The sequence below is a fragment of the Pempheris klunzingeri genome, chromosome 3 (assembly GCF_042242105.1).
Source record: "Pempheris klunzingeri isolate RE-2024b chromosome 3, fPemKlu1.hap1, whole genome shotgun sequence".
NCBI lineage: Eukaryota > Metazoa > Chordata > Actinopteri > Acropomatiformes > Pempheridae > Pempheris > Pempheris klunzingeri.
This window is the reverse complement of record NC_092014.1, coordinates 10,479,907-10,493,884: the sequence shown is the minus strand read 5'-3', so window position 1 is coordinate 10,493,884 and position 13,978 is coordinate 10,479,907. Positions and strand designations below refer to the sequence as shown.

The 13,978-nt window shown below is 41.5% G+C and overlaps 1 protein-coding gene across 1 annotated transcript; it reads left to right on the top strand.

Moving 5' to 3' along the window:
• Positions 1–12,506: 12,506 nt before the first annotated feature.
• On the top strand, positions 12,507–13,978 carry foxe1 (forkhead box E1). Its single transcript, XM_070828390.1, has one exon. It carries the CDS (start codon positions 12,507–12,509, stop codon positions 13,590–13,592), a length of 1,086 nt encoding a protein of 361 aa, XP_070684491.1. The 3' UTR covers positions 13,593–13,978.

Genomic DNA, 13,978 nt, shown 5'->3' with positions numbered 1-13,978 from the left:
ACTAAATGCAGCTCCTTATACAGTATACAGATACTGCAGTGACATTAAAGAGCGTCAGGATTTTGCCGCTTGGAGTGAAGGAGGAGTCTCTGTGCAGAGCGAGCGAGGCAGTGGAACCTGTCCGTTTCTGGATCTATTCTCCAACTATAATCCCTGAGACAGTCACACCCATCACACTTCCATTGTGCAGCTCAAACCTCTCTATGCATGACAGAGTGTGGGTGCTGGAGAATCAACCTTCAAGCACAGCCCAGATCACACACTCACATATACACGCATACTTATGCACATGAGCGTGCAAAGTCAATGACACACACACACGCAATTCAAAGTCTTGGCTTTTTTTGTGCATTTATGTCCTTGTCGCTGTATATCTGCAGATTTAGAGCCTCAACCTGTAACCAGGAGTCGGATTTTGCCTCGACATCTGGCACTTAAGAACAGCCAGACGTCAAAATAAAGTCTGTAATTTTCTGAAAGAATCCAGAATTACTCGTCTGGCAGCAAAGCTTCATCCCTCTGAACAACAGCGTTTTAGACCAGTCTTACATGTGCAGGTTAAGGAGTCACACAGCATGTGTGCTTGTCTGTAACCACATTAAATCCTTATCTTTCAGGGTCACACCACATTTTAACACCCCTTGTGCAGTTCTTCCTATACATCTCTGCTTCAGTTGCCTCCTCTATCTCCCCTTCAGCTGTAGATTTGGTGCTTTTCTGGCTCTTTGTTGCCCTGAAAGGATCATTTGTGTTTACTACAACTTGGGCCTTTTTTGTAGATTCTTCTGATTATGCTAACATTGTACTCAATAAATTATTTGCTGAGATCTGGTAACTGAGCAACATCGATACAACGTAGTCTGGCAGGTCAAGAAATATGAGCGTTCATATCTGCATACAGTCAATGATTTAGACAGATTAGAGAGTACAAACCACTTTATTGGAGATTAAACCAAACGTTAGAACACCTAAAATGTTGGTAATAATCCCTCATTGCACAGGAATGACGGCTAAACAGTGGTGGATGCCGACAACAGATAGTTGTCCTGTGGTGGGAAACTAGCAAAGTAAGAATTTCATTGCATTTTTAGTGAACAGATCTTAGCAATTAATTTCATAAGTAAAATGTTACTGTTACAGCAATAATCACCAAATCAACCAAAAAATGACACTCAAGTTGTAATAAATTTAAAAAATTTTAAATTAACCATAGACCAGCCGGTGGTATCACTCTTCATACGTTACATCTGTAGCATAGCATAGCATAGCATAGCATAGCATAGCATAGCATAGCATAGCATAGCATAGCATAGCATAGCATTAAATTCATTTGATTTGCTGGTAATTGGATTACTGATTGGCACTGTCGCCTCACGGGAAGAGGGCTCTGGGTTCGAACCTGCTGGCCTTTCTGTGTGGAGCAGTCGTGGGGAAAACATGTCCAAAGACATGCAGGTTAAGTTAACTGGCGAACTGCCCGTAGGTATCAATGTGAGTTTGAATGGTTGTTTGTCTCTATGTGTCAGCCCTGTGACTGACCAGTTTGTACCCTGCATCTTGGCCAATGTCAGCTGGGATTGGCTCCAGCCCCCCTGTGGCCCTCAAGGATAAGCGGGCACAGCCAGTTGGTAGATGGATGGAATACCGATCAGGCTTTTGATCTCTTTGAATACAAAACACTATTACACCTTTTCAGTGATCTCCCTCGCTCTGTTCTAGTTATTCTATGGGGCTATATTTTATGAATAATAGTGCAACGCATTTTGTAAGTTACTATAAACCCCCTGATAGCATAGATGGTCAATAGACCGTGACAACTCCCACGAAAGCTAAACAAAGAAAAGGAAAGTATCTGCATTGGGGCAGCCCTCCACCTGCACCTGCACTGACAGAAATCCAGGTGAGTAGGTTTAGCATTGTTCAGCAGTATTCCTCTTCTCTCTCTCTCTCTCCCTTTCTTTCTTTCTTTCTCTGGCTTACTCATTCGCTCGTAATCTTTCATCAGCAGCTGACCCACCTTTAACCTGTGTTCGCACCCGACTTCGGCTATCTTTGCAAAGCACAAGCCTGTGGCACCTCATGATAAAACCACAAAGGCCACTAATCATCCAACCTGCTAAGCACCAGGGGAATAAATCCACATTATGTCACATCAGGCATAAATCTAAACTTGTTGGAAGACAATACTGCTTCAGGGCGTCTGTGTGTGTTTTTAAAAGTGTAATAAATTTACTAAAGGGAAGGTTTACATTGAAAAAACACTCTTTTCCAGGTCTAATTACAGCAATTACACTGGTAGCAGATCTTTAGAAGATTCTGTCCACAAAGGGAAAGATATGTTGTGTTTGAGTGTCTGATTGCTCGCACACATGATGTGGCTTGTATTGGCTTTTTGCCTTAAGTACAGATAATCCATATGTGTCAGTGATTGAGGAGGTACAAATCCCACAGTAACAGACACACAGGTGGCACTGGAAAGAAACAACATACCAGTCTAGATTTCTCTTCCTCTTTGGCCAATAACCACGCAAGTCTGAGTCAAGAGCACAACCTCCCTTCTCCACAATCCTGATACAGGTATGCATGAGACTTGACATGAGACAACAACCAACACACTGCTAGCTATGTCTCTCTCTCACACACACACATGCACGCACACAAGTGGACTGCTCTGCACCACATCCTGTTTGAGTGGTCATGCTCAAGTCTCTGAGTCAAGTCACACATGAAGATGTTGTGCCACCATTGCCTTTGCATGAGTCTTGTGTCTGGCGCCTTAATTAGCCTGGTAGACATTGTAAACAGAGAAGGTAACCTGAAACTGAAAATAACTGCAATAACAACTGCTAAACAGACACTGTGGTAACATCAGTAAACTGAGGTAGACTCATTAATGAGGACAAAACAAACTTTGACACATAAATGTAAAGAACACTTTACAGAGTGGAGCAGCGCACTACACCTGCGGCTCCCAACTTGTGAGATGATTTAACAAAATCAAAAAGAGGGAGAAATACACTGTAGCTTCTGCTACACAAACTTATGTTTATTTTTCTAACTATTCATGTGTTTTATTCATTATTTTATGCTTTATGTATCTTGTGTTTAGATCTGGTGTGTTCCATTTGTCTTATACTGCCTTGCTGTTTGTGATTCATTTATATAACACTCATCATTTCATATTACAAAAAAAAAAAAAATCAAGCTGTTAAACATCAAATAATGACAAACATGCATTTTCATGGCCAATGCCCTTTCCACAAGTGCTTCATCTGCCAAGTTTAAAAAGACATGTCAGAAGTTTGACAGCTGAGAAAACACAGCACTGTGCTCAGGGATATCAGTGGAAGCTGGATGAATACTTGTATCTTCCTGCTTAGGAATCAGAGGATTTAGGTGGCGGTGAAAGCTTGTCAGCAATGACACACAAAAGCCTTGTTGTGCATCACTGAACAATTGCAATACCTGCGACCAAAGCAGCAATTATGATCGAGCGAGTTGCCCATTATTGCTGCAATAGTGGAGATACGGTTTTGGCAGGCTGCCTGGCCCACACAGGCAAGACAAGAGACCAAATTATAGATCATACTAAACCATATGCAAACCCACATAAGATTTCTTTTTAAAAAGACAAAAAAAAAGGGACAAAACTGACATGTTGTCTTTTTTTCCAGGGGCTGCTTAGACGATTTCCTACTTTTATACAACACAAACATGTTAATGTTAATTTTGTTGTCTTTAGGCAGAGCCGGGTTTACAGACTTTATGCTATGCTATGCTAACTGACATTTGGCAGTAGCTTTTACATTTATCGTACAGACAAGAGGTGGAATGAATCTCATCCAACCCTCGGCAAGAAAGCATACCGGCATATTTCATAAAAATATGTTGAAACTCTCATTTAAGTTTGCAATAGACTGACTAATGCATGCCATTACGCGCCCACACAGAAAGGGCTGTGCTGAACAAATCAAGAGAAAAGACAGCAAAAGCTTTATTTCATGGGAAATACTTTGCCAAAGCCAGTGGGACTCTGTGTGGTAACAACACATCTCCTCTGACTCTTCCCCCTTCCACCCTCCTCGCTGTCAGACAGCAGACACACAGAGAGAGAAATGAATCCCTGTTAATGAAGTAGAACAAAATAAGGAGGATCGAGCTCGACTTCTATGGCCATCCTAACGTGCGATCCTATTGTGCAACCGAGGGTCCTTTCAGGTGCAGGCATGGGTAAAAATGCTCATGTGCAGGCTCAGACATCTATAAGGTGTTGACACATAGATCCTAACAGAGCCCAACTGACATAGATGCACTGACATTTGCAACCAGGCATGACTATAATTGTGAGCTCTAAGTGCAGGAGAGAGATACTGTCTCTATCAGGTGAGGGATGAGTCACTCAGTGTGTGTCATATGAGGAAAACCTGATCCACTGTCATCTATGGATAAGGATACAAACGTGAATAAGTTGATTATCTGCTAATAAATAAATAGACCAAATTTAGAAATATATCAATAACGTAGAGGTTTACTCTTTTTATCTTGGTCAATATATATATATATATATATTTATATATATTTATATATACACACATAAGATATATATTTCTTCCTCTGGTCTTTTCACCAGTGATTTATTCTTCTAATTTTTCAGCATTAAGAAGTGTTGATTTTCCTGTGATAATTAGTTTGAGTTGACAAGTGCTGATTGGAGTGTTGTTGGCTGACTCATGGAGTGTGTCTGGCTTTGATGCTGCAGTTCAAAATTGTCTACCCATATCTAATTGACTTTGATTAGTGTGGGCTTACATAAAGGAAGGCATATTTGTTTGTTGCATCATGTTTTAAAGAGGTATGATAGCTCAAATTTGGCCAGAAATTTTGTTTAAAACATTTAAAAATCAACGCTATCAATAGAATGTGAAGAAACAGTGTTTGTTGGTGTCAAAAACGTTGTTAATCCACAGCATCCAGTCGGACCAAACACCGCAGCAGGCGGTGGGCCACAAATACACTCACAGGCATTGGATATGAAACATGGGGTTTGGATTAAGAGCAGCAGACCTGACAGCCACTGCCCACAGCATCTTACGACCAACATCAAGACCAAACACCGCAGCAGGTGGTGCGACCACACCAGAGGACAGAGAAGAGAGCTGGTGATACACTGAGAGCTGAACTAGCCCAGCTTGGACCAGCTGCTTCTGGATAATGTGCAGTTGCGGGAAGGTGGACCGGATGAAATGGGACTTAGGTTGGCAATGTAACAGGAAATCAGAGCCAGTTTGTGCCTGCATCTTGAGTGAGACCAGGCTTCATCTCAGCATCCCCAGGATTAGTACGCAACTCCAGTAAGAAAGGGACGGCAGAGTCAATGCTCAAACACAGTCAAAGCTGACGGATGAAGATGAAGACCATCACTACCATCACTATCCTGTTGCTGCTGTTTACATTTCCCCATATGTAAATGCAAGTGCAAAAATGCACTACAGATTTATTTCCTGGGTGTGTGCATATATAACTATATCTTGTTTTTCTTATTTTCTGTTCTATTCTTAATTGAACTATCTATATATACAATAAGTTGTATGTGTATGTAGTTGTATGTATTATTTTGAGACAATCCTACATACACCATCATCCTGCCGTAAATGTGTAGTGGCACGTATTAGTCCACAGCTGAAAATAGTCCACAGCAAATGCCCTGTTCACATCTGTTTGTGTGATTTTTGCAAATATTACTTTGCCAGGATGAAATCATTCAGCTTTATTTGCAAAAATGAAAGATACTTTAGTGACCAGTTTTTAAAGATTCACATCTTCACTATGAACCAATGAGCTCGGTACCAAGAGCCACAGATAGGTTAGGAAGTTGGAAAGTATTGAGAGATGAACTGACATGTTGTTGCCGTTGGTCTTTCATGGGAAAATATAGAATAATACCAGACTTATCCTTTAATGACAAGCAGAAATTAACTTAGCCACTGGATTGTTGTAGCTTAACCAGTTTTACAAGAGGCCTCATCACTTCTATAGACTATAGACTAGTGTTGAAGTCACGGGTATTTCAATCTCTGTGTGCTGTTCAAACACTGAGATCAAATAAGAGCGGTTACATGGTTACAAGTCATACAATTGAGTCACATTAACTAAGGTACTAATTAATGTGGAAATGCTCGGGGAGGGAAGCTAGTGAAGTACTGTCAGAAACTTTTGGCCTTGAGGCAGATTTATGCTAGAAAAATAAAAACAGTTCGTACCATGTGCCACCTGAAGTGCTCGCAGCTGTTCCAAATGGACACTCAAAGGCTGGTTGAAAAACGGCCAGCACAGAGAGGCGGGAGAAGCAATAATTATTCACATAAGGACAGTCTTTCCTGAAAGGCTTTTATAGTTGTATTTGATCTGCACACGCAATGTGACAGAGGCAGTTGTGGCAGATTGACAAAGGGGAGCTTAAGGGAGAAGTTCAAGCCCTTCTTACTTTCCGCACATCTGGCCAATCACAGCTTGAAGTGGGTGTGAATATCAGACTGTCAGCTCTGGAAAGTTACAGAAATTGTTGTTTTTGACGCAGCCCCAAGTTTGAAATGTGTGGTGGGGTTTAAGGCGCTGTTCGACCACCCGACAACCACTTTGTTGAAGCCTGGAGTGAGGCCTTAAAAGAGTCCTTTCCTTAAGTGTACAATAACTTATTTTTTGGCCATTTGGTGCAACAAAGTTCAACTAAATGGAAATAATTTCTTTTTAAGTTAATATGGTGAACATGTTTGCAAACATTTGATTATTTCCGCATCCAGTCGACACAAAGCGAGTGATAGTGATTACGTCCACCTGGAGAATGTGAGTCTAATACTCATTGTCTTTCAGTTCTGTATTTGGTCTCCACCAACAGCAGAGGGAAAACCTTATAACTTTTAAGATGTTATAACTTTTTAACTAAAAACAGCTGCAGCTAAAAACAGCTCTCTGAGAGCGGTCAGAGTAAATTAAAACAGTAAAGTTTTGGGCCGGACGGCTTAATGATGAGCTGAAACTCAAAGTAAAGCTCCTTAAGGAGCAGATTTAGGTGGCAATTCTCTACTGGTTCATCACGATGAGTGACTCCTTTCACATCGTCTCCACTGATGGTCATGTGACTCACTAAGTGAACAACACACAGAGCTTTAAATACCTGGGACTTTCAACAGGTCTGCAGAGCTGATGATGCCTTTTGTTTCAAAGCATCCTCACATCTAGAACAACAGCCCAGTGGATAGTTTCAGTCTGAGTGCACCACTGTATCCACCAGTGTCTCTTTCTGTGTCAATGGGAATACAAGAGACACACATAAACACACACACACACACAGATTTAACGGCAGGCTCCCTGGGCAGTGCAGTACTTCAGTTATGTAAACTGGCCCGGGTTTGGAGCAAGTCAACCGTCAGGACTTTGCATCTTCACCAAGCCCCTGCAGCTGCTAATGCAAACAAGAAGCCCTCACTTACTCCACAGTGGCCTAACTGAGTGAGCATTTACACACACACACACACACACACACACACACACACACACACACACACACACAGTAGTAGAGTCAAACTGCTACAGAAAAGAGAAACCCTCTCTAAAATATTATTTAAAGTAAACAATAAAACGTATATTCTGGTGCCCTTAAAAGAATATTATGCATTTTTAGGAATATATTTTTAGACAATAAAATCTGAACTTTCAAGTAGCTATAATCAATATTTTAATAATAAAATAATGTGATAAAATGCATCAAATGACAATGTGAAAGGGGTTGCTGATAGTGATGAACTTTATTATCTCTTGAATCTGCAGCTCCCCTCAGCGTTATGGTGAGTTTCTGCTCAATGTGGAGCTTCACAACTTAACTACACTGTTAAAGATCATCGATTATCTGCTCTTTTCACATATTATTGAACATCGCCGCGTATGACATGAGCCCTGTTTTCATCTAGCATCTGTCCTAAAGTCACGCACACCAGCGTTAAGTCCAGCCATCAAATGGTTAAAGTCAAGTGTTCAAATTCAAATGTCTAATTTGTTTGTCTTTGTTTGGAGAGAGCCGTTTCTCTCTGGCACAGCCAGAAGTATACGTGAGGCACAAAGTGAAGAGCTCTTCATTTGCCTTGGCTGCAGCCCTGCTCTCCTGTGCAGCTGTCCCAGCCTTCAGCCGTCATTTGCGTCTCCACGCTGTGCTGTGATGGACAGGTGGAGGCCTCTCATGGCAGCATCAATGCATGGCTGCAGGGCCCTTGGCTGTGGAGGCCTAACGTATACTCAGTGATGCTAAACCCAAGTACACTTCAACCGGAAGACTCTGTTGTACATTCGTTTCAAAAATGCTACAGGTGAGCTTTCAGGAACTGAAAATGCGCGCTGGGTCGCTGCGTCAGAGTACAAAGGGCAAACAAAGTGACAAAACTCGTGAAAACTCATGAAATATCTTTTTAGCAGCTAAATTTTCCAGCTAGTTACTAATTGTCTGCTGTTTGGTGCTGGACAGGTAGTGTACAGCAGATTTATCCAAGCTGACACTGATGAGAGCAGTGAGAGTGAAACACAACATTATAGTTGCAGGGAAATAAATAAATTTGGGAAATAAATCCACGTAGGTTTGTGTTTATGGTGTCATTTCATCATCTGTTCATTTAGAAATAATGATTAGAGCAGCTTTAAAGTGAAATCAAACAAGCAACTAAAGAATAACAATGAGATTTGTTGTCTATTCTTGAATTGTTTCGCAATCAAAATATTGTTTTTGAAAAGAGTGAAAGTTTGATTTCTGTCAAAACAAGAACTACTTTTTCAAGTCACACAACACGTTTTACACAAACTGTGAGTCACTGAAGCACATCAGCACATTCTAAAATGTTCATGATCACAAATGTTGACAGTAGAGTCACCTTTCAGCTGCATAAGTCAAATTTTTAATCATCCACACGGCACAAACACTGAGATAAAAGGCTCATGAACAAATATTAGCAGTAAATGCTGTAGAGTGCCAAATCATGATGCATAAACAAACTATGGCAACTATGAGACAGAGCTCCAGCAACAACGGGTACCAGAGAAATTACTCACCACTAATTGTTCGTAGCCATGAAGCATAAGAAGCTTTCTTAAGAAAAGGGTGAGGTCCGCTGCAAACTACACTGCATGTCCATCACATCTGTCACAAGTTGAAGTGAAGTAACCACACAATCAAACACATTATTACAGTATGTGGATGAGAGTGCATTAACAACATTCCATGTGTACACTGTGTTATAAAAACACAACTTAAATTGACTATTTAATGACTGTTTAAAGTTCAAAGTTCAATTCAAATAAACCTTAAATTGTCTCTTTGTTTGCTGCACAGCGCGGTAGTTTTAATCCTGTTTGTCCTTTTCCTATTTGCTGCAGGGACTCTTAATTTTATTTCATACCGTGTGTCTAATACGTTTGCTGAATAAAGGTGCATCCAAGAGCAGACCTGTGGACTTTTAAGTATATTTCTGTCTGTTTAAATTTGATTTAGCTAATATGTAGGTGAGAGAACCCATAATCCTATTCATAAGTCTTTAGATAACAGCCAATATTCACATTAATGCTGCTGGACATCTTCTGATTTTGAAGGGAAGTAAACATAATGCGTCTTTCATGGGCTGCACTAAGTTTCCTTTTCTTTCGACCACTGCGTCTACCTTCCTCAACGTGGCCCGTTTCTTTGTGCTTCCTCAAAAGAGCTTGAACCTCTTGAAACCGCAGTCTGCTCTGAAATCTTTTCCTGGGAGAGACCTTGCTGATGCAGAATAACTACCTTGTGTCTTCCACAGCCTCACCTTGGTAGCAGAGTTTGGCTGTTCCTCACCCAGTTTTAAGCCTCCTACAGCTGTTTCTGTTCCAGTTAATGACGGTTTCAACTTACGCATGAAACTGGTGATCATTAGCACCTGTTTGGTATAACTGGTTAATCATACACCCGACTATGATTCTACAAAATCCCTGGCTTTGTGCAAGTGTACCTAGAAGAACTGATACTGTTTTGAAGGCAAAGGGTGGTCACACCAAATATTGATTTGATTTAGATTTTTCTTCTGTTCGCTCACTTTGCATTTTGTAAATCAATAAAAATAAAAAATTGAATTATATATTTTTGAAAGCATTCTTACTTTACAGCATTTCTTCACACCTGCCTAAGACTTTTGCTGTTCCTGCAAATCCACTAATTGATTGCTCAACTATTTCAAGTAATCAAATACATTTAGGGTGTAAATGCTTACAATGACATTTGTATTTGCCTCCTGGTTCCTTTCACTGACTGGGGTGTCAGGTAGCTTTGCACACGCTATCCGCACAAACACACATGCACGCACACGCAGCCCTCTAAAGTATATACACGTACAACCTTATGCAAATCGAACTTTATTCCTAGATAACTGATGGGTTTAACTAAATGAAATATCTACAAAAAGGAAGCGATCTTTAGTGATGACTGTGGTACAAAAATGTCTTATTAAAGATAAGTCAATCACAGACTAAGGCTGTAAAAACATACTCTGAATTTAAATAACTCAACGCGGGGAGAAAAAAATAGTGGCTTACTTTTACAAACATCTCCCTCATTATCTGATAATAATCATACATAGTAAATAGAAATGATCAAATAAATAAATTAATGTAATCTTACCTAAATAATAAGAGACCACGAAGGCTTCCAAATAATGAAAATAATAATAATAAATGAAAATAATCTTGGTTGTGTAAATGAAATTGAGTAAAAATTTAAATCCTGCAACTTCAACTTTTACAATAACTATATACCTTTTTTTTATTTTCAACTGTCCTCTGTTTTTCTTCACTCTCCCTAGTTTTAGCAAGATTATCTTGGAACGACAAGACTGTGTTTAGTTTCTATAATGACAAAGCTGAATTGCAGCTAACAGGTTCATGGACTCTCATGTCCCCCCCCCACCCCAGGAGAGCCACATCCCCGGCCGTCCTCACAGCACTAAACCTTTCATCAGGCTGTTTGTCTGAGCAAACCCACGCTCTCTCACCAAGCTCCCGCTCTGACACATGCCCGCAGTGTTAATCCAGCCTGGTGTTGAGCAGTGGGAGTGTGCTGCCGTGTTTTCCTCTGTTTGTTTAAGTGATTAAGGTGGTCAACCCTGGACCTGTGGATTCCCAGACTTCATACCACCAGAGCTGCTCAGAGTCCCAGCATTGTCTCCATCACTGCTGCTGGTGAAATGTAATAATGTTTGAAGCCTTCTTAAAAGAAGATCTTTTACAGATTAGACTATCCAAGAATGTGCTTGGTGATTTGTGTGCAAGTGAATGTTTGAGCAGAAATTTCTGCACTGCAAAAATACTCACAAACAGAAAAATCTATGACACTGACTTTAAAACGTGTCCAGCAAGTGTTACTACCAATTCCTTCAGGACATTCATAATCAAAACCACTATCAATGAACAATAGTCATGTCGGGGAGTTGGTTATCCCTGTCTCTTGGGTTGAGTCCAGGGATTATTATGATGGCCTATATTTTGCATGCTGAAATCACAGGATGGCCTTTGTCTGGAAAACATTTACATCTCTTGACACAGCTGGCTTGTCCAACCACTGGCACAAAGCAAACAAGGAAGCAAGTTAGAAAAACAACATATTGGTTAAGTTACCACTAAAGAGGTCTTTTAGTGTTAAACGTCAAAACAACGATGGTCTGCGTTGTTTGGACTTTTTAAAATAAACTGAGGTCGGCTTTAAAGGGTCATTTGAATAGTTTTAAAAGAGGAAACCATGATTGTTATGACAGGTCTGGTCTATGAAATTACAAAAGATTCTGCATAGAATAAATATGTAAACTTTTTAAAAATCTAATCAGAAATGTAGATTGGTTGGACGGAGATTGGTTTTTTTGCTATTTAAGGATATCAGACACATTACTGCTTTATCTGCATTTAAAAATAGCCTAAAACCCTCTAAATAGAAATTTCAGCTACAAAGTATGCAGACTGAACAATAGACCCTTATAAAGCTGAGGTATGTTGAGAGCATGTGATGCTCAGGGGGGTGTGGCTCCTTAGGTGCTCTGCAGAGGTAATACACTCCTCAGGTAACGCTGAGTGACTCATTCTCACACACACCTTAATCACCACGCATGGAGCGCTCACACCGTAACGCTTCAACTTGACCGGACAACAAACAGTCGGAATAAGCTGAACAAGCACAGCATTAAATGAAACAAGATCTCTTGGAAAAGCAACTTACTTTCACTGCATCTAAAGGACTGCTGGATTTGGGCTCAAAGACAGTGAGTTGTTAGAAACAAATCTTTCTAACATGACTGTGTGCTGGACAAAACTCTTGTTTTCGCTTCCACTGTGCAGGATTTAATTTGTTGACTCAAACAGAGGGAACCTCATCTAAACTGTGGAAGTACTGCTACTGTGCAGCATTTGCAGTAAGTTCACTGTATAATCTGTCTTTTAAGGGACATTTTTGAACAATGCCAGTGGTCAAAGTGGAGAAAGACGCTCCAGCAGACACCACCTTGTCTGCCTCCAACCCTCCACCGCAGACAGAGGAGCAGCCCAGAGGACGCAGACGAAAGAGACCTCTCCAGCGAGGAAAACCCCCTTACAGCTACATCGCACTCATTTCCATGGCCATAGCCAACTCCCCTGACCGCAAGCTGACTTTGGGGGGCATCTACAAGTTCATCACAGAGCGCTTCCCCTTCTACAGAGACAATTCAAAGAAATGGCAGAACTCCATCCGCCATAACTTGACTCTCAATGATTGCTTTATCAAGATCCCTCGAGAGCCGGGGCGGCCAGGGAAAGGAAACTACTGGGCTTTAGACCCAAATGCAGAGGACATGTTTGAGAGTGGCAGCTTCCTGAGGCGCAGGAAGAGGTTTAAGCGCTGTGACTTCAGCACTTACGCCGCGTATGTCCACGAGACACCAGTCTTCTCTCCTGTCCAAATTGCCAGATCAGCATATGCCAACTCGGTCTACCCCAACATGACAGTCAGTCCAACCTACGGGCAACAGCTGCCCACTGCCTATTACAACTCTTCATCTCCTCCTGGGTTTGGACCTGGTCAGAACCGCATGTTCAGCATCAATAACCTCATAGGACACCCAAGTCCAGCCAGCATGCTGGGAGGTCAAGGGCCAGAGGTGATGCAGCAGCCCAGCCGGAGCTTCAGTCCCGAAGGGCTTCCATCCAGTCCCTGCAGCCTGGGAGGCCCGGCTTTCCAGAGCCAACCAGGCGGAGGGGCAATATCATCCCGCGCTACTACGCATCCTGGTTTCACCTACTCTGGGCCAAACGGCCATCCACACCACCATCCACACCAGGGCTCGTATGTCCAGGGCCACACCCAGGGGTACGCAGCAACAGGGCGGCTCCATTCCTCAGCCCATGGGTCTGCAGAGTCCATGGACCATTACGACAGGGTCTCCCCAGTGCAGCTGGGCTCTTTCTCCCAGTATAACAGCACAGCAGGTCCTATCCCCAACACTGGAGGTTACCTACGACACCCCACGTACCCAGGGAATATGGACAGGTTTGTGTCTGCCATCTGAGCTGCTGAGAATCGTGATCCGAGCATCTCACGACCTTGTTAACACAACATCAGAGACTTGAGGATGCAGCGCCAAGTGAGCCAGACATTTCTGTGCACAAACATCATTTTTCTCCGTTCTCAGACATTTATTAAGGACAAAACACCTCACCTGACACAACTGTGATTCAACACAATTTTCCATTTAACATATTGACGGTGGTTTACTTTGATATTAACACTAGAAATTTGTATTTAAATGTCAAGGCTTCTTCACAGCATGTGAGAGTTTAAAATTCATCTGTCTTGTGTGGTTGAGTGCTTTTTTTGTGAACTGACTGCATAATATTTACATTACTGGTGCGTTTAACTTTGAAATGTTAGTATAAATTATTGTGCTTCATGGTC